This window comes from Lithobates pipiens, unplaced genomic scaffold, assembly GCF_037356315.1.
Source record: "Lithobates pipiens isolate NorthernLeopardFrog02 unplaced genomic scaffold, aLitPip1_a1.2 Scaffold_16, whole genome shotgun sequence".
Lineage (NCBI taxonomy): Eukaryota > Metazoa > Chordata > Amphibia > Anura > Ranidae > Lithobates > Lithobates pipiens.
The window spans coordinates 502,979,780-503,004,806 of NW_027507748.1; the positions used below are offsets into that span (position 1 = coordinate 502,979,780).

General features: G+C 45.9%; 1 protein-coding gene across 1 annotated transcript in view; it reads right to left on the minus strand.

Moving 5' to 3' along the window:
• Positions 1 to 25,027, minus strand: part of BORA (BORA aurora kinase A activator) — a 47,272-nt gene that overhangs the window by 15,510 nt on the left and 6,735 nt on the right. The window contains exons 4-10 of the mRNA XM_077483127.1: positions 23,258 to 23,303; positions 22,590 to 22,671; positions 21,351 to 21,416; positions 9,683 to 9,739; positions 8,102 to 8,331; positions 4,336 to 4,489; positions 166 to 716 (exon numbers count right to left, since the gene is read on the minus strand). Coding sequence (XP_077339253.1) covers positions 166 to 716; positions 4,336 to 4,489; positions 8,102 to 8,331; positions 9,683 to 9,739; positions 21,351 to 21,416; positions 22,590 to 22,671; positions 23,258 to 23,303 — 1,186 coding nt within the window. The remainder of the gene's footprint in view (positions 1 to 165; positions 717 to 4,335; positions 4,490 to 8,101; positions 8,332 to 9,682; positions 9,740 to 21,350; positions 21,417 to 22,589; positions 22,672 to 23,257; positions 23,304 to 25,027) is intronic.

A 25,027-nucleotide genomic window follows, 5' to 3' on the forward strand; every position in this document is an offset into this window, starting at 1 on the left:
AGATGGGCTTTAAATATTTTCACCCATAAACATGCAAGCATGAATGTTCATCAAGCCTGTACAGAAGTGTTTGCTCATGTCTTCTTAGATCTGCAAGTAAAAATTATCAGGACTACAGCAGGTAGTTTTATTTCCCCCGATTCCTCAGAGGAGGATGATTCTTACCTGAATGCTACTGCTGTCACAAGGAATGACACTGCTCTCTGCTAAAGGCGACATGCACATGTGAGAAGTCTCAACACTAAATATATTCCCAGTCATAAAACTAGTCACTGGAGTGTTGTCTGTCACAGTAGCAGCTTTAACCCAAATTTGATCATCTTCAAGTTCCACAGGATCCACCATTTCTACAGTATCATTTTCTTTGAAGTCATTTTCAAGTTCTTTACATAATCTTGATTGTGCAGTGGTCAGTGGGTCCATGGTGTGTGCCTCTGGAAAGGATGTATCCAGGTTATGTAACTGTATAACAATACTGCCATCAGGTGAGGAGACATGTGTAGGAGGGGAGTTTTCCTTCTCCTCCTCTAGATGTTCAATTGAGAATGGTACAGCAGTCCGAAACTGTGCGCTGTCCCTGCAAACATGGGAACTCCTGCCAAACACACTCTTGATTGGAGAACATCCTTCAATTAAAGGGCTTCTGGTACATGAATTGACCATGGAATTTGAAGAAGAAAGGGTGTCTGGGGAAAGGAATGATAACTTCTTCTTTTCTGTAATAAACAGTTACAGATATATTAGCATTTCCCTCCAAACTCACAAGGCACAAAGCAGAGACGTATAACCGCTTTCCAACCACCATATCGTAAAATGACAGCCGGAAAGTGGTTGTATTATCCTGACTGGGTGTCATATGATGTCCACCAGGATAAGCTGCTAGCACGCACCAACCGGTGGTGTGCTGTCAGTCTGAGCCTATGACATAGGCTCTTTACCACATGATCAGCTGTGTCCAATCACAGTGTAAACACCAGTGCCCCCCCCCCCCCCCTTCATCAGTGTAGCATATAAGTGCCACCTCATCAGTCAAGACAAACGCATTTTTTTTTTTTTTAATTTGGAGTGGAAGAAGGAAGAAAGAAAGCAGGCATTTGTGCAGCGGTTCAGGTGGGAATTTGCAAGGCTCAGGATGTGGTTCAAAACACAATTTTCTAGGGCTGAAACAACTAATTGATCACTATTTTCATTATAGATTAATCGGCCAGTAACAGAATGAGGAAAAAATAAATTAAAAAATAAAATAAATATAAACCCTTACTGTCGTGATTTTTTTTATTATAATTTTTTTTATTTTTCCAAGCATATTCATTTACATACAAAATTCAATATATTCCGGTTTCTTATTTATAACTTATCTATATACATTCAGCCCTTGCGCCCCCCCCCCCCCCTTTTCTTTCCTTTTATATTCACCAACAACACACACACAAAAAAAAAAAAAAAAAAAATTCAAACACATTCACTTTCCCTTCACCAATATTACCACACACAAATATATATAATTTCCCCTTTCCTTCTCCCTTTGTGAACATTATCCCTTACAGCAGTGATTGCTTTTTTGTACTATAAATGGCTAACTGTTTTTTTTAACCCCATTAGGTTACTAAACGTCATAGACCTGGTTCACACCTAATGTGTTTTTTTGGTGCTTTTTGCAGAAACGCAAATCGCAGCAAAACTCCAAACAGATTAAAAGCAAACTGCATAGGTATTTACCAAGCCTTATGCTGGTCACATGGATCAATTGTCAGACAAAAAAAAAAAACAAAAAAAAAAAAATAAAAACCCCCACCTTGAAAGAGGTTTGAAATTTTAACTTGTTTTTAAAATGAATACAATTTCTGAACAAAAACCATATACACCATCTATTCCTTTGACCAAGAAGTTTTCCATTTACAAATTTTCCTGTCACTGAGGTTGAAAATGACCCCACTAACGATTAGAAAATCGAACGAACGTTCTTAAAATTACATTTTTTTTGAAGGAAGAAATTGTTGCTTTTTCTTTTTAAACAATAGTATATTAGTAACTAATAGTATATACCAGGCATCACTAAATGGCGGACCGCGGGCCGAATCCGGACCCAGTAGCAGCCATATCCGGCCCGCAGACTCGCAAATAGTTGCCTGTGTGTTTTCTATCCCCTGCCGGATTGCCAGCCCGCCGCTGCCGCTAAAATCCTTGATTTACACGTGAGGCTTGGCAGGTGTCTCCCTTTCATCATTGCATCACTCCCCTTCCTTATTCACACAAGCCTGGAAGCGCTGCAGGTCCGGACAAAGGGCGGGACTTATCAAGTTACGAAGTGGGTGATTGGTTGCTAGGCAGTGGGGCGGTCCCAGCAACCAATCACCCCCTTTTAACTTGAAAAGTCCCGCCCTTTGTCCGGACCTGCCATGCGTGCTTCCCGGCTTGTGTGAATAAGGTAGGGCAGTGTGGGGAGGGGGAGGAAGGGGGAATGCTGCGATGATGAAAGGGACATTCGGACGCTGTAATGTTGAGGGAGGACTGATGGAGTGGGATCTGTAATGGGGGGGTCTGTATTACGGGGGTCTGTGATGGAGTGGGGTCTGCATTGGGGGGGAATCTGTGATGGAATGGGGTCTGCATTGGGGGGGAATCTGTGATGGAATGGGGTCTGCATTGGGGGGGAATCTGTGATGGAATGGGGTCTGCATTGGGGGGGAATCTGTGATGGAATGGGGTCTGTGATGGAGTGGGAATCTGTATTAGAGGGGTCTGTGATGGAGTGAGGTCTGTGATGGAATGGGGTCTGTAACGGGGGGCCTGTGATGGAGTGGGGCCGTTAATGGGGGATCTGTGATGGAGGGGGGGATCTGTGATGGAGGGGGGGGGGGGGGGGGGGGGAGTCCGTGATGGAGGGGGGGGGGGGGGATCTGTATCGGGTGGGGGGGGAGTCCGTGATGGAGGGGGGGGGGGGGATCTATATCGGGGGGGGGGGAGTCTGTGATGGAGGGGGATCTATATCGGGGGGGGAGTCTGTGATGGAGGGGGATCTATATCGGGGGGGAGTCTGTGATGGAGGGGGATCTATATCGGGGGGGAGTCTGTGATGGAGGGGGATCTATATCGGGGGGGGGGGGGGGGGTCTGTGATGGAGGGGGGATCTGTATCGGGGGGGTCTGTGATGGAGGGGGGGACTGTGATGGAGGGGGGAGGGTCTGTGATGGAGGGGGGGGATCTGTGATGGAGGGGGATCTGTATGGGGGGGTCTGTATCGAGGGGGGGGGGGATCTGTATCGGGGGGGGGGGGGGGGGTCTGTGATGGAGGGGGATCTGTATCGGAGGGGATATTTGTGATGGAGTGGGGTCTGTAATGGGGGGATATGTGATCGAGGGATCTATGATGGAGTGGGGTCTGTATTAGGGGGGGGATCTGTTATGGAGTGGGGTCTGTGATGGGGGGGGGGGGGGATATGTGATGGAGTGAGGATCTGTGCTGAGGGGGGGGGGGTCTGTGGTGAAGAGGATCTGTAATGGGGGATCTGTGTTTGTGGGGGGGGTCTGTAATGAGGTGGGGGCTCTGTGATGGGGTCTTTAAAAGGACACATTGTGATGAGTCTGTAATGGGTTGCGGGGTTTTCTGATGGGGGACTGTGATGTAAAAGTGAGAAATGTGCTGTGAAGGGGGGACTGAGGGCACTGATGTAAGGGCTTGTCCACACTTGTGCAGAGATCTGTTTTTCTGCCCTAGAAAAACCCAGGTATCTACAAGGGCAATAGAAAACAATTGTGATGTGCACGGGAGGCTGTAATGTGAAGGATCGGAGTCATGACCAATATGACATTCGGACCTCCGCGGGAAGAAAATTTTACTGACCGGACCCCCGTGAATTTTAATTCAGTACCCCTGGTATATACAGTATATCACTTCTGTCTGGTATTCTCAGAGTGGATTCGAGATTTTGCTTCCTAACCATATAGTTGGTCATTTAGATTTACCACTACATAGAGATATTTAAGAATAAATTGCCTTTTTTTTTATCTTTGCATATTTAACTAAATTATACACCACACTTTTTTTTTTTTTTTTTTTAAGATTAAATCGAAACAATAAAATTGGACAACTAATCGATTATGAAAATAGTTAGTTGCAGCCCTACAATTTGCATATGTGAACAGAGGCGGATAGAAAAAGATAAACCTACATTATAGCTTTGTTACAAAAAAGGTACAAACTACGCTGAGTCCTAGGAATTACAAAAGCCTACTGGCAATTCTTTACACTGATGCCTTCCCAAACTGAGGTGTCAATTTTGAGTGGATTCTATTAAGCAGTTTTTACAATTTCAAACACTTTGACATACTTACCAGCCATTGGTGTCTTTCCTACATCTGTTGATATTGGGGAGAATGCAGGCGACAAGCCTCTTGGGGGTGACTTTTCAAAGAACATGGGGCTTGCACTGCTTCCAAGACTATAAGCTCTTCGTCCACCTTGAATTGGACTTGAAGAAAACTGTCCCTTTAAAATTGGATAGAAGATTAGCTTAAATTAGTTGTGTCCAACTGTTTAACCTAGAACTGAAGTCCCAGCAAAAATTTATTCAATAACTTACATAAAAGGGAACCGTTTGCCAAAGTGTTTATTTTCATTCAGGCATGCGTTTTAAAATACCGTATATACTCGAGTATAGGCCGACCCGAATATAAGCCGAGGCCCCCAATTTACCCCCAAAAAAACTGGCAAACTTATTGACTCGTGTATAAGCCGAGGGTGAGACATGCCTGTCCATCCCTGTGTGTGTGTCCGTCCATCCCTGTGTGTCCGTCCATCCCTGTGTGTCCGTCCATCCCTGTGTGTCCGTCCATCCCTGTGTGTCCGTCCATCCATCCCTGTGTGTCCGTCCATCCATCCCTGTGTGTGTGTGTGTCCATCCATCCATCCATCCCTGTGTGTGTCTCCATCCATCCATCCATCCATCCCTGTGTGTGTGTGTGTCTCCATCCATCCATCCCTGTGTGTGTGTGTCTCCATCCATCCATCCATCCATCCCTGTGTGTGTCTCCATCCGTGTGTGTGTGTGTGTCTCCATCCGTGTGTGTGTGTGTGTGTGTGTCCAGCCTACCTTTGTCCCGAGCCTCCGTCCCGTGCCTTGCCTCCTTGCCTCCGTCCCGTGCCGTGCCTTGCCTCCTTGCATCCGTCCCGTGTCGTGCCTTGCCTTGCCTTGCCCCCGTCCCGTCCCGTGCCGTGCCGTCCCGTGCCCTCTTCGTCGGCGGCCATTGTAAAGTTCAAAAGCTGCGCCGCCGCCTTCGCCTGTGATAGGCGGAACACTGAATTTCCCAGCAGCCTGTGTTCCGCCTATCACAGACGTCGTATCATCCTCGTCCGTAGTACGAGGATGATACGATGTCCGTGATAGGCGGAACACAGGCTGCTGGGAAATTCAGTGTTCCGCCTATCACAGGCGAAGGCGGAGCCGGAGGCGCGGCTTTTGAATAGAATGGCCGCTGTCTGTCTGCTCGACACGCTGATCGAGCGGGCAGACAGCGATGACTCGAGTATAAGCCGAGGGGGGCACTTTCAGCCTCAAAAAAGAGGCTGAAAATCTCGGCTTATACTCGAGTATATACGGTAATAATAATAAAAAAAAAAAAAAAAAAAAAAAGGCATGTTTGACTGACTGCAAAAGCACAAGAGCCCCGAATGACTCAGTGCTGCCCCTCCTCCTCAGTCTAAAGCTGGCCATAGGTTTTAATCTTGGCTGGTTCAGCAGGGACCAGCTGAGATTTCAACCACGTATGGGCAGGCTGATTGTACCCAAGTTGAATCGATCAATTTGGGCACATCCAGCCTATAAGATTTTTCATGCAATTATTGCCAGTGGTTATAGCCGCTAGCAATAACCATGGCTGGAACGGCTTCCTGCACCCCGACACTGGAAAAAATAAAAGAAAATTAAAGGAGTCTATGGCTGGCTTAAATTTTACTGCATATGTAGTAAACAGACTAGGTGTAAAAAAAAAAAAAAAAAAAAAAAAAAAAATTATGACGATTGACAATATCATTTGCATCCTCACCATCTGTCCCTAACCATAGATAATCACTTCATGTGCCATTACACTGCGTCATCGATTTGTACAGGCTAAGTATTCACAGCAGAAAGTCAATGCCTGGCCATACCAGCAACAGAAATATGCTGGTCTGTGTTGTGTGCAGCCAGGTGAATGAACCTCAAATGAAAATTGCAAAAACAGAAAACCAACCCCCCCCCCCCCCACACACAAACACGTGTGTGCTCAGGAGAGGTGAAGATGATACTGCGCCTTTGCAGTGACTAAAGCTGGCTGTAGATGGATCATTGGGCGATTCGTCCATCTACACCAGTGGCCCGTGACCTCTTGCTCTGGGGTGGTTGTTTGGCAAGCCCAGATGGCAGGTTGCCAACCTGCCATCCCAGAACATCAGTGTCGTGAATGAAGCCAACAGTAGAGAAAGCAAGCAGCTGCAGAGCCGCTTAAGCTGATGCTTCTTGTATAGCACCAGCTGCTGTCACATTCGATACCAAATGCACTCTGCCTGGGATAGCGACAGCCAGGGAAAACTGAGTGGAAGACTTATTAAAAAAGGAAGTTTATTACTGAAATCACAGCGTATATATGGGCATATCTGTTCTGCAGTGGTTAGTGGGCTGCTTTCAAACTGATCCGCAGGTGCAGAGCACCTGCACTGAGCCATAGACTTCTGTTATTACATGTGGGTTTGGTGCACTCAGTAAGTGCACCACACCTGTAGGATATAATAGAAGTCTATGGCAAACGGCAGCTAACCTGCAGGAAAGCCACGGTGCATGTGGCGCATCATTGTGAAAGCAGCCTTCAGACCCTCCATTCACCTCTATGCAGTGGGGGCCCATCCATAGACAGCTCTGTCTCCCCTATTAGAACCCACCAGTCGCCACTGCCTCCATGTCCATTTACCTCTGTTTGCCTCCAACCCGATCAAAAATAAATAAAGATCTGTCCCCTTCCGTCTGGGCAGATTGAATTGGAGGACCCATAGAGTAGCGTGGGCAGTGTTCATGTCTGTTCTGCATATGCAGCATGGACATCCACCCATTTTGGCCCGTGACCAGTTACCAGGTTGCTTCAGTGGCCATTGCTCTTCAAAAAGGTTGCGCACCCCCGATCTACACACATTCAAGGTATTCTATTCTGCCAGCAGGACTCCTTCCACTGCCATAATACACTGATCAGCAATGCAGCCAATTGCCTGCAGTTGCTGAACAAGCACAATCATGACAGTTCAGTTTGGGCAGAGTTGATCACCAAGTCTTTCTGAATTGTCCTAATTTTGATCCACATATGGCCAGCTTAAGCTTTGTGGGAGAAAAAGTAAGATGCTGAAAGATTGCCACACAAAAAAAGGAAAAAGCTTAACTGAATTTTTTTTTTTCTATAAATTTTTTATTTTTTTAATGTGAATGTACGAGAAAATTTGACTAGTTAGTCTACAGGCACTTTCACACTGAGGTATCGGCGGTAAAGCGTCGCTAGTTTTACAGTCTTTACGGCGCTTTTCACCCCCCCCCCCCCCCCCCCCCCCCGCTAGCAGCCGAATAAAGGTATAATAGCACCCAGAAAGCAGTGCTGCCCATAGATTTCAATGGGCAGGGTCGCTTTAGGAGCAAGGTATTCACCACTAGTATAGGATTTATTTAATTTTTTATTTTTATTTTTTAACATCCCGCAAGCACACAAGCTCCAGTGTGAAAGCCCTCCAGCTTTCACACTGGAGTGACAGGAGATGAGCTTTGCAGGCGCTATTTTTAGCGATCTAGCACCTGTAAAGCACCTCTATGTGAAAGTAGCCCAACTAGCACAGCCCCCCCCCCCCTTCTCGCAATCCTCTTCTAGGAGTGTACAATTACCCCCTATGCTGGCCAACATCCTACACTACTTCCAACACACAGCAACTGTAGTCTACTCACATCACATCTAAGATGGCAGCACTCAGCAGCAACCTCAGGGCTTTTACACAAGACTACAATAAAATACACATATAATCTTTTAGGAATATTTTGTTGGGCTTAATGATCTGGTCCCTTTAATACAGAAATTGTGTGAACAGAATTACCGAATTGGGAGTTTGCATGGGGCTTCTGCATCGCACAGGAGACAGATCTATTGAGCAGAGAACTCCCAGAGGGGCTGGAGGAGCATCATAAGTGCCTGGTGGCGGAGAGGAGGGTGAAGAACACTCTGATCCACTGACTTGTCCATCCAAAAACAGCTTTCTTCGAAGTGAAGAGTTGCTTAAGCTTTCCTGAGATTGATCTGCATGCTCTTCTGCTTTAAAGTACACACCTTTGGGAAGGGAGAGGAGAGAAAAAAAAAAATATATAAAACACCACACACCAACCTTGTTTCAAAAGTGTACATACTGACAAAAAAAATAAAAAAATAATACAGGTTTTGATAAACGGGAATGATTAGAACGTTTTAAGTTTGCACTGCTTTTTAGGCCTCCGTTAAAGAGTCCCCTTCACTTAATTTTTTTATCATAGCGACAATGACGCTCAGTTTTTTGTAGGTCTATTGTTGCAGGTTTTCACTACCTAGTTAACCCTTTCACTGCCAGGTCCATGTGCCGTACTGACCTACAGAAGTGCCTGCAGGTGGCCAAGTCTCTTTTCTCCCTCTTCTATAAGCTAATGGTCACTTCAATGACCATAACCTTATAGCAGAATTGGTCAGCAGACTCTGCTGAACAATTCTATAACTCTGATCAGTGAATTACAACTTGCTGATCAGTTATTAACCCTAAATGTGACCCTCCCCACGCCGCCGCTTCCCGTTCCCTAGCTTCTCCCTTCCACTCCACTCCCTCCTTTACTATCCCCTTCACTCCCGGCCTCAATTACCTCTTCTACCCAATCAATCTCCCAGAGGAGGAAATATGGGGGTCGGTTTAGACCTCCAATATCTCAAATCCCCCACCACCCCCGTGTGTGTGTGTGTGTGTGTGTGTGTGTGTGTGTGTGTGTGTGTGTGTGTGTAATTCTGCTAGTGAAAAAGGAAAACCTCCAGATTGTCTAAGAAACTTTTGGGTACATCCGATTTTCTCCAGCCACAATTAAAAAAACAAAAAAAAAAAAAAGAAATTTACAAATATTTGATGTTTATATTATTGTGCCTTAAAAATCTGTATTCTATTGGTCATGTGCTTTCAGGAAATATATGGTTTAGGGTGTCTTTAATAAACTCTGAAAGCTGCAAGGGGAAAAAATAAAATAAAAAATTATATATGTTATATCAAAAAAATAGGATGGCCAAATGAAGCACAGGGCCTGTAGCAGCAGGAATTTTCCGATTCCTGGTGCAGCCACCAGCCCCGGTTATCATATTGGAGAAGTTGCTGACGGCAGCAGCTATTTGCAGCTCTCTGCATTGCCAACGATTACCTGCAGCGATCCCTGGTGGTGTGCGTCTAGCAGCGATCACCACAGGTAAGCGCTGGCTGTGCAGAGAGCTGAGAATAGCTGCAGCTGCCAGCAACCTGTCCTAAATGAACAGGGCCAGTGGCTACACCTAGCCGCAGCAGGAATAAGAAGATTGCCATTGCTACACTTCGCACTAGCCCCAATTGTATGTGTGAATGTAGCCTAAAAAAGGAAAACCTAATGGAGTCCTGGGTGCAGAGGAATAATCTACTCACCTAGTACTCGCTCCAGATTGAAGTCAACAGGTAATGACAGCTGTGTCTGACAAGCAACTGAAGAGGGAAAGGGGAAAAAAAAACATAAAAGTGAATATAGGACAACACACAAAAAAAAAAAAAAAAAAAAAAAAACCCACACAAACCACACTGTAGGCCAGCCCATAACCTTTCCCACTACCAAAATGCTTAGGTCTTGTAACAAAGCAGTATTAAGACAGCATGATCATAAATGGAGGGGTACAACTTATGCACAGACACCAAGAAAAGCTTTAAAACAGAAACCCAAAGTAGAAATGTAAAAAGGCACCAAGTATATAGGGCATCTGGGCATCTCCAGTGCTCAGTTACTTAAGGAGCAAATCTCTAGAGACAGGGCAAGCAAACGACTTTGGACCTGGAAAGTGCTCCGAGGCCAATTGCTATCCATACAGAGTTTGGAAAGTGCTTTATCTGGAACCCAGTGCCTAAAGAGCTTCTGATAAAGTCTTCTAGGCTCCCCCAAAGTTCCAAAAGAAGAAGGGGTGGGGGGTTGGAAGGAGGGCATAAATTAAAACTTCCCCTTTAGGGTCAAGCTATGCTTTAAAGCAAGCAATAGTAGGAGTGGATCATAAGAACAGAACAGAGATGGTAGACAGGTGTCCCTTTGTGTACTTCCAAGAAAGGAATGGATGGATTCCATCATAATTTTCTGTACTTTTAAATAACCTCAAGGTCCAGAACAGTCCAGATATTTTCAGACAAAATTGGAATAGAAAACGGCGAGACCTCTCCCCCCTCCAGGAGGAGAGAGAGAGTGACCCATTTGGACAGCAGCTTTTCCAGAGCTGCAAAGAAAAACACTAACTGAGGCCGCGTACACACGCGGGGACTGTTCGCTCAACTTTGTCTGTCAAACAGTTTCAGCAAACAGTCCGCTCAAAATTAGCATGGACGGACTTGCCCACACACGACGAACGAACAGTTTGCTGAAACCGTGCGCGATGACGTGAACGGCACGTACGACGGGACGGAAAATACAACGTCCTATACACTGCATTACAACTTTCGGCGTGTAAATCCTTTCTGAGCATGCGCGGAACTTAGTTTGACGAACAAGCCTACAAACGAGGGGACTGTTCGCTGAAACCAAGTTTCAGCGGACAGTTTTTCGGAAATTCCGAAAAACCTTGTTCAGCAAACTGTTCGCTGAAACTGTCCGCTGAAAGCCCACACACGGGCGGACTGTCCGCCGAAACACTGTTCAGCGGACAAAGTTGGGCGAACAGTCCCCGCGTGTGTACGCGGCCTGAAAGTAAAAGTGTGGAGAAGGAAAGCAGCAAAACTCTGCTTATTCCCTCAGCAAACCATGATATAGTCTTGGTCATCTAGGACTTCCTGAGTCCAGGCAGTTGCAATGGTCAATAGACCCACCTCTGCGGGGGTGGTGCTTCTTCATTGTGAAGGGGGACCTTCTCCAGACCTGAAGGACTTGTGCATCCAGGTCTTCTTCCAAAAGAGGGGCTTGGATTGTTGCTTATGAAAGGAACTCTTCTTAAAATCTGAAAGAGACATTGATTTTTGACCCAATGCCTTTGCCTTCTTTGGGGGCAAGAATATGCTTTTCTTCCCCGCACAGTCACCTTCTGGATGAAGGAATCTATGAATGGTACTAAAACATTCATCCCCAAAAGGGCAGCTTCGATTTGCTTCTAACAGTTAGACCAACCAGTACATCAGTGCCCACCCATGAATGCTCCCGTATGGAATCTTACAAGGCATGCACCGGGAAAGAACAGGCTCACGGAATATTTTCCAGTAGCTGCCAGGTGACAGGATCTCCTTGTCTGATTCTCTGGAACACTGAAGCCACCTCCGGCCGTAGAGCTACCCTTACCAGAGAGAAGGATGCCTTAAAGATGGCCTTTAACTTTTTATCCAGGAGCTCATTCTCCAAGGCCATCTTATGCTAGCATGAAATAGCAGGGTCAACAGACAGAGCCATGGTTCTAGCAGAAGTCCTCCTCCATAAAAGGTACTGCTAAACAAATTACTTTGTGGTGAAAACACCTTCTTCCAGTGAGCCCAATTGGCATACATCATATACCCTGTGAAGGAGTGCCTGAAAAGATTTGGATTTTTTTAGCAACTGTCAGGACCTAAATCCAGTAACCTTTGTAAGAGGATTCCAGAAGCAGTAATTTCAAGTTAGCGTGTACCATGTCTGTTAGGATGCTGTGGCCTTGTGTATAGGAGACCTCAAGATGACTCCTGACAGGACTCCTCTACAGGTGATATCTGAGCCTGAAAAGCTTCCTCCTTTTCCTCTTGCTCATTGTGAGGATGTTCCTCTGATGCCGCATCCACATGCCAAAGGGGTAGGAGACTGTCTGCATTCCAGGTTTCAAGTCATCGAGAACCCTGAGGAGTTAATCTCACCTGAAATAGTTACAGAAAAGTCCCCCCCCTTGACACAAAGGAAAGGTTTGTGCTCCTGGGACAATGGAAATACCAAATAAGGGCAGAGGTTCAGAGCTAATCTGATCCTTTGGGACAGCCATTGCAGGGCGAACTGTGTAGGGTAGCCTCCCTACCTGATTGGGTTTTGCTCCCAATCCCAAATCCCTCTATCAATCCAACCCCCCACCTTCATCTGCATGAGGCCATGGCTTGCTAGGCCATTTATACCATGCAGAAACACCCACCCAGCCGAGAGGAGTGCAGACACATGGCAAAAATTTTAAGTCACAGTCAACACTTGCTATACCCCTGTGCTGCTGCGTTGGGTAGGTACTGCAACCACAAGAAGTCGATAACCCCGAATGAAGTAATTTACTCATCCTTACCTTAGGGATTCTAGGGACACACTAATTTTTTGCAGGTCTCCCACCCTGATGTGTGAAGTTCAACAGTAAAAGCTCTGGGCTTCCTTTCTTCGCCCCCCTCAGGGGAGAAGGAAGAAAGGACTGTCCAGACAAGTTTTGGAGCCATTCAATAACCTTATATTCCTGTTACCAGTTGCTGTTTAGTGCTTATGCAACATTTACAGGGGTGCCCTTGGCCAGGGGTGGTCCCCATGTGCCTCCACCTACCCCTCAGACTCCAGTAGGCCTCTGGGGGTTAGGTTGTCTGATCCTTTATAAGTCAGAGCCTTATTTTATCTGTGTAGTGGGCCCAGTTCTGTTATGCTAGGAGATCCTTACCTCTCTCTGTCTTTCTGACTACCATTTCATTACTATTCTTTCCTCTTTATATGTGCCCAACTCCTACATATGTTGCAATCCACCCCTATGCTTTTCCAGCGATACACACCGGGAGGCCAGACAATCCAACAAGAGATCCTCTTCATTGACACCTAAGGTTACGCGACGGTAGAGACAGCAACATCACCCCTCCTGAGCTCCATGGCTGACCAACAAAGAATGCTCTTAGAATAGCTACCCACAATGTCCAGGGCCTAAACTCTCCTCTCAAAATAAAAAATTCTAATCTCCAAATCCTGTAAATTTGAGTTTCTGACTGCAAAGACCCAGAGGGCGGGTTTCTTCTAGTGAAGGGCACCTATACTCCCTAGTATCCCATTACTCCCCCAATAAAAGGACAAGGAAAAATTCTTCCAACTCCTCATAGACACCCTTCATTCTCTTTTAGAAGGCATGATCATATTGGAAGGGGACTCAAACGTGGCATTTGACCAAGGGTTAGATAAATCCAAGCCTCCTAAGGCTCAATTGACCCAACCTACCAGAGCAAGCCACAAAATAGACAAGCTACTTCATGCCCAGGGACTAGCAGACGTCTGTCAAGAATTAAACCCCTCTAAAACAGGACTTCACTCATTACTCTCACCCAAAACACAAACGCCAGGATTGATCATATCCAGATTCCCACATCCCTTCTCCCCAACATCCTTAGCTCTCAAATTATAGATACGGCCTTGTCTGACCACTCTTTAGTAGTCATGTCTATCCATTCCAAAACGGGGGCATTGGAGACTGAATCAATCCATTCTCTGACTCTACAAGAGCCACAGAAATAAATAAATCACTTCAGGAATACTTCAAGCTTAACAATGTGGAGAAAATCTCATTTGAATGAAACTCTGGGTTGCCCATAAGGTCTTTATCAGGGGCAAAATCATTCAGATAGCCACCCAAACCAAGAGAGAGAGGGGGGAGGGGGGGGGGGAAGGGGCGGACACTGAACAACTGGAGAAGACTTATGCAGCCCTGCGGGCGCAACACTAATAGAATCCCTCCAGCATCCCAAATAGACAAAGCCAGACTGGAACTTAACTTAGCCCTTACGACAAAAGCAGAGAAATCCATACGCTGGAGTGGCAACAAATTTTACACACAAAAAGACAGGATAGATTTGTTGCTAACTGCCAAATTAACTCGCTGTTAAGGAGCCACACCATGCCCAATATTTAAATTGCTGGTTAGGAACCCACAGCCAACCCTACCAATGCAACCCTAGTCATAGCTATATGCCAAAATCCCAACATTAAAAAGGGGTATCATTTGGTGACCAAAACCACAAATGTGGACGATATCCTCTTATTTCTGACTTCCCCCTAACCTCTCTGCAAAGTCCTAGCAGAATTCTCCAAAATTTCAGGTCTCCAGGTAAATTACCCCAAATTGCAAGCCTTAAAATGTCTCTCTTCCATAAACAGCCTCCCTTATCCAAAAGTTTGAATGGAGTAAATCCTCAGATACCTAGGAATCACCTTGACAGCCCGCACAGACTCCCTCTACACTTACAACTTCCTGCCCTTATACCAAAAGCAGACCTTAAGAACTAGTCCAAAAATAAACTCTCCTGGCTGGGAAGAATAAACTCCATTAAAATGACTTTACTTCCAAGAATTCTATACTTATTTTGGTCCCTGCCCATTAGGAAGGACCACCCAAGATCCTTTTTAAAATAAGATACTCACATTTGTGTGGGGAAACGCAGGCTATAGAATACCCCAAAACACTTTATATCTTCACAAAGGGAGGACTCAGATTACCACACTTGCACAAATACTACTTAGCTGCTAGACTGGCCCAACTCTCCACAATATACTCCAGATTTGAAAAAAAACGGATTGGATCCGAATAGAAAGACAGGCAGCTCCTCGCTTCCCCTTGGACTTCTTACTTTCGTGCCCCCAGAAAAACCAAACCTCTAATTCAAGCCCCTACATTATCCAAATGCCTCAACCTCTGAAACCTGCCAGCTCTGGTGTCAACAGGGCCCCTCTTGCACACTTTTCACAATCCAGACTGTCTCCCTGGCCTAGACATTAAATCTTTCAAATGGCTGGATAAAGGCCTGTACCTTATAGGACATTTCTTCAGCTCCAGGGGTCCCTTTACCCTTTGTCACTGCATTAGCACAAATCAGAACTCTAACAGGTTCAGATTCAAGCAAATCTCACAATTCCTACACAAACTATGGATGGACTAACCTCTTCCAACCAAATTTATAGCTTATGAACTCTGGTGTTGGCAGGGCATGGAGCAAAGGGGAGGCATCTCTAATCCATTCGTCACTCACATTCCAGACATACAAATCTTCCTACATGACAACCTGGGAGGCTGACTTCCAACACAAGTGGGACTTGGAGACCTGGCAGGCATCCTGCGCCAAATCTTTCAAAGGAATCCTAAACATTTCCCTGATTGAAGCCAACTTAAAAAGGTTCTCGGTTTGATGGTACCCAACCCCCACTAGACTTGCGTCAATTTACCCCTCAGCAGACTCACTGTGCTTCTGGGGCTGTCAACTCCTGGGCTCGATGGCGCATATCTGGTGGGAGGGTCCCAGAATTAGATTTAAAAAAAAAAAAATTGGTGAAGTTCTTCTTTAACCCAAAGAAGAAAACACAGGAATATTAGGGGCAAAAATGCCACGCAGCTCCAATAGAAGGTCAATAAAGCCCCACATTAAAATGTATGGCAGCCGGGGCCCCAAGCAAGTTAACCCCTTAAGGAAAGAACAAAAAAAAAAAAAAAAAACCGGAGTTAGACTTACCGGTAACTCTTTTTCTAGGAGTCTTCCAGGACAGCCTTTGAGATATAGGGCTCCTCCCTCCGGGACAGGAAACACGTCAAGCCAATTAAATAAAAGGTGTGGTCCTCCAGGCCCTCCTCAGTTTTACTCCAAGAACCGCCGGGAGGCTCTGAAAGACATAACACACTAACAATCATGTTAATACACATCCTCACCACTTAGTCCAATTTAAACAACTTTGGGTGGGAAGCCAGGCTGTCCTGGAAGACTCCTAGAAAAAGAGTTACCGGTAAGTCTAACTCCGGTTTTCTCATATCGTCTTCCAGGACAGCCTTTGAGATGATAAGCAAGGAGCTCACCTTGTCAGGGCGGGACCACTGCCTGGAGGACCTTACGTCCAAAAGTCTGCTCTTTATCAGACCATAAATCCAGACGGTAATGTCTTGCGAACGTTGAGTAGCTGGACCACGTTGCTGCTTTGCAGATCTCCTCCGGAGAGGCTCCAGCCCTCTCTGCCCATGATGCGGAAACCGCCCTTGTAGAGTGCGCCTTAACTAAGGGTGCCTGCTTCCCCTCTAACTCATAGGCTTTAACTATCGCCATTCGTATCCACCTGGCGATAGACGCTTTGGACGCCTTGCAGCCCTTGCGGGCGCCCGAAAAATTAACAAAAAGTGAGTCTGACTTCCTGAAGACCTTAGTGGCTTCTAAAAAAATCAATAGACTTCTCCTGACGTCTAACAAACTTAAAGATCTCGCCTCATCCTTGTCTGAGGTTGAGAAAAAAGTTGGCAAAATAATATCCTGTGTCCTATGAAAAGTGGACACCACTTTAGGAAGAAAACTAGGATCAGTCTTAAGTACTACCCTGTCCTCTAAGATTAACAGAAATGGCTCTCTGACCGAGAGCGCTTGTAGATCACTGACCCTTCTAGCTGACGTGATCGCTATCAAAAATACAGTCTTTAGTACAATCCACTTAAGTGAAGCCCCCTCTAATGGTTCAAATGGATCTTGGGTCAGAGCTCTAAGAACCAAGGCCAAATCCCAAGTAGGACAGGACTTCATTCTCACAGGCCTGGATCTAGATAGAGCCTTGAAGAAGTTCCTGACAAATGGATTCTGCTGAAGGGAGGACTGAAGGAAAACACTTAAGGCCGCCACCTGTACCTTTAGAGTGCTGATAGATAGGCCCAGTTCTACCCCTGCCTGTAGAAAATCTAGGACTGCCGGGACCCCGGGACTTGCAATCCCCTGTTCTCGCAACCAGGAATTAAACCTCTTTCCTACCTTGGCGTAAATTGCCCTAGTAACAGGTTTACGGCATTCTAACAAGGTCCTAATCACTCTCTCTGAGAAACCCTGTGACCTTAAGATTTGTTCCTCAGATACCAGGCCGCAAGCTTGAGCCTCTCTATCTGAGGGCACAGGATCGGCCCCTGGGAAAGTAAGTCCTCCCTGACTGGTAGAAACAGCGGAGGATGTACGGCCAATCTCTTTATGCTGGCAAACCAGGGTCTCCTTGGCCAAAAAGGAGCTACTAAAATGAGGTCCGTAGTTTCCGAACGGAACTTCTGCAGAACCTCCGCCACCATCCTTACGGGAGGAAAGGCGTAACACAGGCCAAACATCCATGGATTGGCAAGGGCGTCTATCCCCCTGGCCCGATCCTGTGGGTGAACCGAAAAAAATTGTGTCACCTTCCTGTTGCCTTCTGTTGCAAATAGGTCTATTTCTGGCCTTCCCCAGCATGACACGATCTCCTCGAACACTTCCTTGTTGAGGGCCCACTCGTCCTGACCTATCTTCTGGCGACTGAGAAAGTCGGCCAGGAAATTCTGGGTTCCCTTTAGGTGAATGGCTGATATTGAGGACAAATTCTTCTCTGCCCAGCAGAAGATTTTGTCCGCAATTACCTGCAGAGCAGGGCTTCTGGTTCCCCCTTGCTTGTTCAGGTAGGCTACTGCTGTCACATTGTCTGAGCGAACTTGCAGATCCCTGCCATGTAACCGGGACTGGAATGTTTCTATAGCTTTCCAGACTGCCAGAAGTTCCTTCTGGTTTGAGGAACGACCTGTCTCTAGGTTCGACCAGGAACCCTGGGCTAAGGTTCCCTCTAGGTGGGCACCCCAACCCAGCGCACTGGCATCGGTCGTGACCACCACCGTAGCTTGTGGGGACCAGGGAAGACCCCTGTCTAGGTTGACCTGGGCCCGCCACCACCAAAGAGACCTCCTGACTGCCGAGGATAGGGGCATAACCTGATCCAGGCTCTCCTGCCTGCCATCCCAATAACGGAGCATGAGTCTTTGTAAAGGACGCTGATGATGTCTTGCCCAGGCCACCGCTGGAAAGCATGATGTCATCAACCCTAGGACTCTCATCACCTCCCTGATCTGGGCTTCCCGACCAGATTGAAGCTGGGCTACCGCCTGCTCTAGCTTGCCGATCTTCTCCTCCGGAAGAAATACTCTCATTTCCACTGAAGAAATCCTGTATCCTAAATACAGGACCTCCTGTGAGGGGGTCAGCTGGGATTTTTCCTGGTTTATCAGCCACCCCAGTGAGCGCAGGAAAACCAAGGCCTCCTGTATGTCCCTCTGCAGCTGTTGGGCCGACTGGGCTATGAACAGTAGATCGTCCAGATATGGGATCACTGTTATAGCCTTGAGCCTTAATGGGGCCAGTGCCTCTGCCAGAACTTTTGTAAAGACTCTTGGTGAGGCTGAAAGCCCGAAGGGGAGAGCTCGAAACTGGAGGTGTAACACCCCCGTGTTCAACCTCACCGCCAACCTGAGAAATCTCTGAGATTCCGGATGAATCGGGATATGCAAATATGCATCCCTGAGATCCACTGTGGCCATGTGACAGCCCTGAAACAGGAATTTGGTTACCGAGAAGATTGACTCCATCCGGAACCGCTTGTATTTTATAAATCTGTTCAGGGGACGGAGATTCAGTATTAACCTGAACTTCCCCGAAGGTTTCTTTACCACGAATACGTGGGAGTAAACCCCCAAGCCTCGCTCCTCCTGAGGTACCTGCACCATTACTTCTTGGTCCACCAGATCCCCCAGAAGAAGAGCCAAAGCCTCTGCTTTCTCTTGGTCCCTTGGTAACCTTGTTACTTGAAAGTTCGGGAGGGGAACTGAACCAAACTCCAACCTGTAGCCGTTCCTTACAAGATCTCGAATGAACGGACTTTCGGTTGAAGCTTCCCACTGTGGGAGGAACTTCCCCAGTCTTCCTCCCACCGGGACGCAGGAGTCACTGGGTTTTAGGGGAGGGTTGAGGAGGATTGAATAAGATACCTCCTCTGCCTCTTCCCTTGTGACCCGTCCAATGCTTTTTGGGGCGAACCTCCCTTTCCTGCAGGTTTTGCTGCCTGGGGCTTCGAAAAAGGCGTTTCCCTTCAGGTCTCTTTTTCCTTTCTGGGAAAGCTTTCTTCCTATCCTGCGTGCGCTCTAACGCCTCTTGCAGGCCGGGCCCAAACAAATGGTCCCCTGAAAAGGGTAATCCACACAACTTTAGTTTTGAAGCTGTGTCTCCTGACCAGGTCTTAAGCCAAACGGCCCTTCTGGCAGCGTTCACTAGTGCTGCTGATCTAGCAGCCAGTTTGACTGATTCTGCCGAGGCATCCGCTAAAAAGCCCACCGCTTTAAACAGTAGCGGAAAGGACTTCAACAGCTGTTGCCTAGAAGTACCTGCAGAAATATGTGATTGTAACTGTGTAAGCCAACACCAAGTTTCTGGCCACACAGGTAGCTGCTAGGGCCGGTTTAAGCCCGATGGAAGAGGCATCCCAGGCTCTCTTGAGCAGCAGATCTCCCCTCTTATCCATAGGGTCCCTGAGTGAACCCATATCATCAAAGGCCAAATCTGTCTTCTTAGAGACCTTAGCCAAGGGAGCGTCTAATTTGGGAACCTTGTTCCAGGGATGCACCGCATCCGATTCAAAAGGGAACCTCCTTCTAAGGCTACCTGAAAAAAATGGCCTTTTTTCCGGTTGTTCCCACTCCAGCAGAATCGCCTCCACTAGCGACTTATGGACGGGGAATACCCTGTCTTTCATTACACTCGACCCTTGATACATCATGTCGTGTTTTGAAAGCTGGACCTGTTCTTCTCTGATCTCTAAGGTGTCATATATAGCCTTGAGGAGGTCACCCACATCATCCAAAGACAGCTTGTATCTGGCTGATCTAATGGCCTCTTCCTCCCCCTCAGATTCTGAAGTAGACTCTGTCCTAGAGGAGGCTAATGACCTGGATAACCTCTCCCTATCCACCTCCTCCTCCTGACTTGGTTCGGATAAGGAAGGCATACTCACGGCTCTGGGTAAAGAGACAGAAGGACCCTGCATCCTATCCATCATGTTTTTAAAAGATTGGAAGGTGGATGCAATCTCATCCTTTACGGATGTTAAAACATTGTGACAAGCTGCCACCGAGTCCTCTTTTACCAGGCTACTGACACAATCTGGGCAAAGCGGCTTCTCCCAACCGGTGCCTAACTTAGCCCCACACACGGCACATTTCCTTCTGGGTAAAGGTATCTGGGCTCTGTCCTGTTTAACCTAAAAACAAAGAAAAACAGGGTCCCATTAAAATACCACCCCTGACCACACCACTGTGCTTCTAGGGTCTGTTTAGGAAGTGCCCCCCTTCACCAGCAGGTTCTCCACCCCGGGAAGGTGCTACGGGTCAGAGTGACCCCCCACCCCCCAGTGTAAGTCCTGGTCTGCCCTCACCAAGCTTACCTGAGAGGTACTGGAGCCTGTTGAACCGGAGTCCACCTGCACAACCGCACTCTCCATGGTTCCTGTGTATCACTCAGTCTCTCTGAGCCTTCACACTGCTCCAGGCAACCCTGTAGTCACACCGCCGCGCCCAAAGGACTGGAACGGGTCCTGCGGCGCCCCCTGATGACGCGAATCCGGCGGAAGTGCGTCTCTCCCACTTCCGTACGCCAGAGCGCAAAAACTCCGCCCCGACGCCGTGCGTTCTTACGAACGTACCGCTCACAGTACCCGAACGCCGGTCGGTAGAGCGAACGTCTCCCGCCGCCTCCGACCGACAGGTACGAGCGATTAGCGCTCCGAGGGGGAGATTGCCGCGTATCGGGGTCCCGTTCTCTCCGAACGTTTAAATGGCAGCGGGGACTGAAAGCTACCCTCTCCTCCCTTCGTTCGGACCGAGGGGTGCTAAGGGCCAGGTCCATCAAGGCGCTCTCCCCAGGTAAAACCCCTGAGAAGGAGCTCCCCTTACCAGTTCCAAGACGTGCTCCTTCCCGTCCGGCAGGAAACACAAAAACTGAGGAGGGCCTGGAGGACCACACCTTTTATTTAATTGGCTTGACGTGTTTCCTGTCCCGGAGGGAGGAGCCCTATATCTCAAAGGCTGTCCTGGAAGACGATATGAGAAAAAAAATTTAGGATCACTACACACAAGAGCCAAAGCCACAGTTGAGGTCCCGAGAGGCCCTACTGCTCCCACACAGGGACACTGGGGATATAACGGCAGGATTCAAAGAACATAAGGCTTCCACTAGAATTCACGCCTCTGGTAGGCACACCCTCGGACAGGGTTCCATCAGACAGGCGCATAGTGGGGCGAGTCAAACTTTACCCCTCCTTAAACCCCCCCCCACACACACACACACCTTGTCATGGCTAATTGTCAGTTACCTGTACTTTTTCCAGTGGTTATAGTTTGTGCTCTCCTAAGAGGCGATTCGTAGTTCAGATCAACACCTAAAGAAAAAAAAAAAAAAAAAAAAAACCATATATAACATAAGAGGTCTTCAAGGCATACTGAGATACAATATTCATTATGTAAGGGGGGGGCATACCTCATTAGCATTTCTTATTAGTTAGAGAGGCAGGTATACAGGAGACCATGTAGAATCCTGGCTATTGCAGTAATTTAGACATACACGACTACTGAACCAGGTGTAGGATTTGGAAAGTCTTTGTAATTCTTCCTACAATTGAAGATGACCACCCCTTGTGACTGAAAACCTGCAAGGAGGTATAAAGTCTGCTTTTTGTGAAAACAGCAAGTAGGAAAAAAGGTAGTAGAAAGGAACAGAGGACAGCAATAGACATTTTGGGGTTGATTTACTAAAACTGGCGAGTGCAAAATCTGGTGCGACTGTGCATGGTAACCAGCTTCTATCTTTTAGCTTGTTCAGTTAAAGGGATTGTAAAAGGCAGAAGGTCCCCCCCCCCCCCCATCTTAATGCTTTCTGTGTGCAGTAGCCCCCCTAATACTTAGCTGTCCGGGACTCTACTCCTCATTGGCTCCCACTGCTGTCAAAGTCAGCCAATGAAGAAAGAAAAAAAAAGGGATAATAAGACAATGGGAGAAGTATAACCCAAGCTTTTTTGGGCTATACTTTTACTAAATATCAGTGCAGTTTGTTCTGCATGCCTGTGACCCGTTCTCAGCAGACAGCGGGCTAAAGTGTCACAGAGCTGGTCCTTGCTCTGAAAAGATCCCAAACAATATGGTCAGTATCCACCCAGAAAGTTGGACCGGGACAGTTGTCTCAGCCACTGAGAGCCTGAGCCAGCAGCTCTCACATCCTAGTGCCAAAAAAATAAAAAGGGGGGGTATAATCCACCTAGATGCAAAGTAGTTGTGATGATATGTAGTTTTATGGACACATGTCGAAATTGCAAAATTGTGCTTAGGCATTAGATTAGGCGTGAAAGGGTTAAATTTGTGGAAATACAAAGTCACCCAACATGAGAAAACCTTTCCAATGCATGTATTCAGCTGCTGTCCTTGAGTTCAGTTTTACTTAAACTGGTGTGCAGAAACACGAAATTGTTAAAAAAAAAAAAAAAAAAACAACACACAATAAACCCCCCCCCACACACACACACACACACACACACACACACACACACACGAAGACCTACATTTTGTTGAATGAAACTGAGCAGCTTGTTTGCCTTCATGTTGGGTCCAAGGTGAAGGAACAATTACTCTTTTTGTAAAAAACTACAATAGAAATGTTAGATACAAATATATGAGCAATAAGTATAAGTAAAATGATATATAAAATGTAGACATTCCAAACACTATTGTTCACAATGCATGAAGGCAGAGCCATGATCAAGAAAAGGACCAGTAGAGAAAGAAAAAAAATAAATAAAAAAGAAAAGTGGCTTGGTTGCCATACACAACTGCTCCAGATTCGGCCTGTTCTCCTTTTACTAAATTCCACTCCTTGTACTTTTAGGAGAGGGGAACACAGGTGACCTCCCAGTACTTAGTATTTAGGCCTATTGATTGGCCTGTAAGCCCATCACATAACAGTGTGCCAGAAATCATCACTCCCTGTAAGCCTGACAGCAGGCATTTTGCAGTAGCTCACACATACAAGATATTTTTATTGGAAAAAAAAAATAGTGTGTAACATGTCATGTTAAAAAAAAAAAAAAAAAAAAAAAAAAAAAAAAAAAAGATAAAATAAATTATGATATAGATATAGATATATTATAATATAAATACAGTAGCTGGAAAAAATATATACAAAAAAAGTTCATAAAAAACACCCCAAAACATCTGTGCCAGCAGTGGTTACCTCTTCAATAGCCTTTTGTCTTCGGTCCTCTACTTCCTTGTCCGTCCTAAATAATAATAAGACTAATGAGACAATGTCACAGTATTTGTATACAACTGTAGGGATCAAGTCAAAAGCAAGAATGACTGAAAGTCTTATGTGGAAAACCCGTCAAGCTTGCAAATTATTTTTATCTTTAGGTGGGCTGAATGCTACGTCTATTAACTAAATCCTAAAACACGGAGCCCATCGAACATTTGGGCAGCACAAAATGCAAGGTCCTTAGTGAAAAGCTACATTTTTATTAATTTCAAAAACAGACCCACACTTTCCATTTTTTTGCAACAGTCCATACTGTATGTGTACAGTACAGTTTACATGTCAGACACTGACACGTGAAATCTAGTGCCAGCATGGCAACACTTGTTTGAACAGATGTAGGGGTTGCACGAAGATTATAGCGGTTCATACTGATAACTCCATACACTGCACCTAACCCGGCATGCATTTTATCCACTTCAGACCCAGAAGATTTGGCTGCCGAATGACCAGGCCATTTTTTTGTGATTCGGCACTGCGTCACTTTAACCGACAATTGTGCGGGCATGCAACGCTGCACCCAAACAAAATGTACACATTTTTTTTCCTACAAGTAGAGCATTCTTTTTGTGCCATTTGAGCATCTCTGCGTTTTTTTTTGCGAAAACAAAAGGAGGGATGCATTTACCAATTTTTTTTTTTTTTTTTTTTTGCTGGAAAGCATTGCACCAGTGATCAGCAGATCTCTGATTCCATGCAGGTCTCCAGCAGACAGTCAGTGTGAGCTTTCTGCCTATACATCATACCGGTAGGCTGTTTCACACTGACATGACGCATCAACGAGCTACCACAATGTCATGTTACTTCATTGAGAACTACAAGCCGACAGCCACAAAAGGATGGCGGTACTTGTGCATTTATTCACATTACTGCGCCCCGTGCGGCGACGCAGTTTTCAAAAAGTGACAGCTCATACAGAGAACTTGCCATACTGCCGTCACAGAAAGAGGGCAGCGGGGGAACAGGTTACATGTTCCAACCTAAAAACCAGGTGGTATATGCAACATGGTGAACTTATCCTTTAAATGGTAACAAACTCTACCAAACATAATTTGACTTAAAAATTAACTGCTTCAAAAAGAACCTAGTTACATTTTATGAACAAGACACAGGTACAGCTGCACGATTAATCGTTATAAAAAAAAAAAAATAAAAAAAAAAAATAAATATTTAAAATGGCGATCTCGATTCACCTCCTCTGACGATCTCTCCTGCTGAGAGTAAGCGATTCTTTCATATAAAACAAGTGGAGAGATTATCTGCTCACTCAGCTGTCATAAGAAAGCATCCAGGGCAATCTGCCAAGTGTAGAACTTAAAATATTGTAACTAAGGCTTACTTCTTAGATCAAAGGAATAGAACTTCTTGTGTAAACAAATAATCTGGGCAGACTTCCAAGCTTTCAACCAGTGTAAATGCAGGAAGTTTAACCATTTAATGTCAATCTTTTTCTGACATTTCTTTACGTTAAAAAAAATCAATATTTTTTGCTAGAAAATTACTTGGAACCCCCAAACATTTTAAATATATATATATATATATATATATATATATACACACACACACACACACACACACACACACACACACAAGGAAATAAAATGGCAATTGCTGCAATATTTTATGTTACACTGTATTTGCCCAGCAGTCTTTCAAATGCAATTTTTTGGGAAAAAAAAACACTTTCATTTT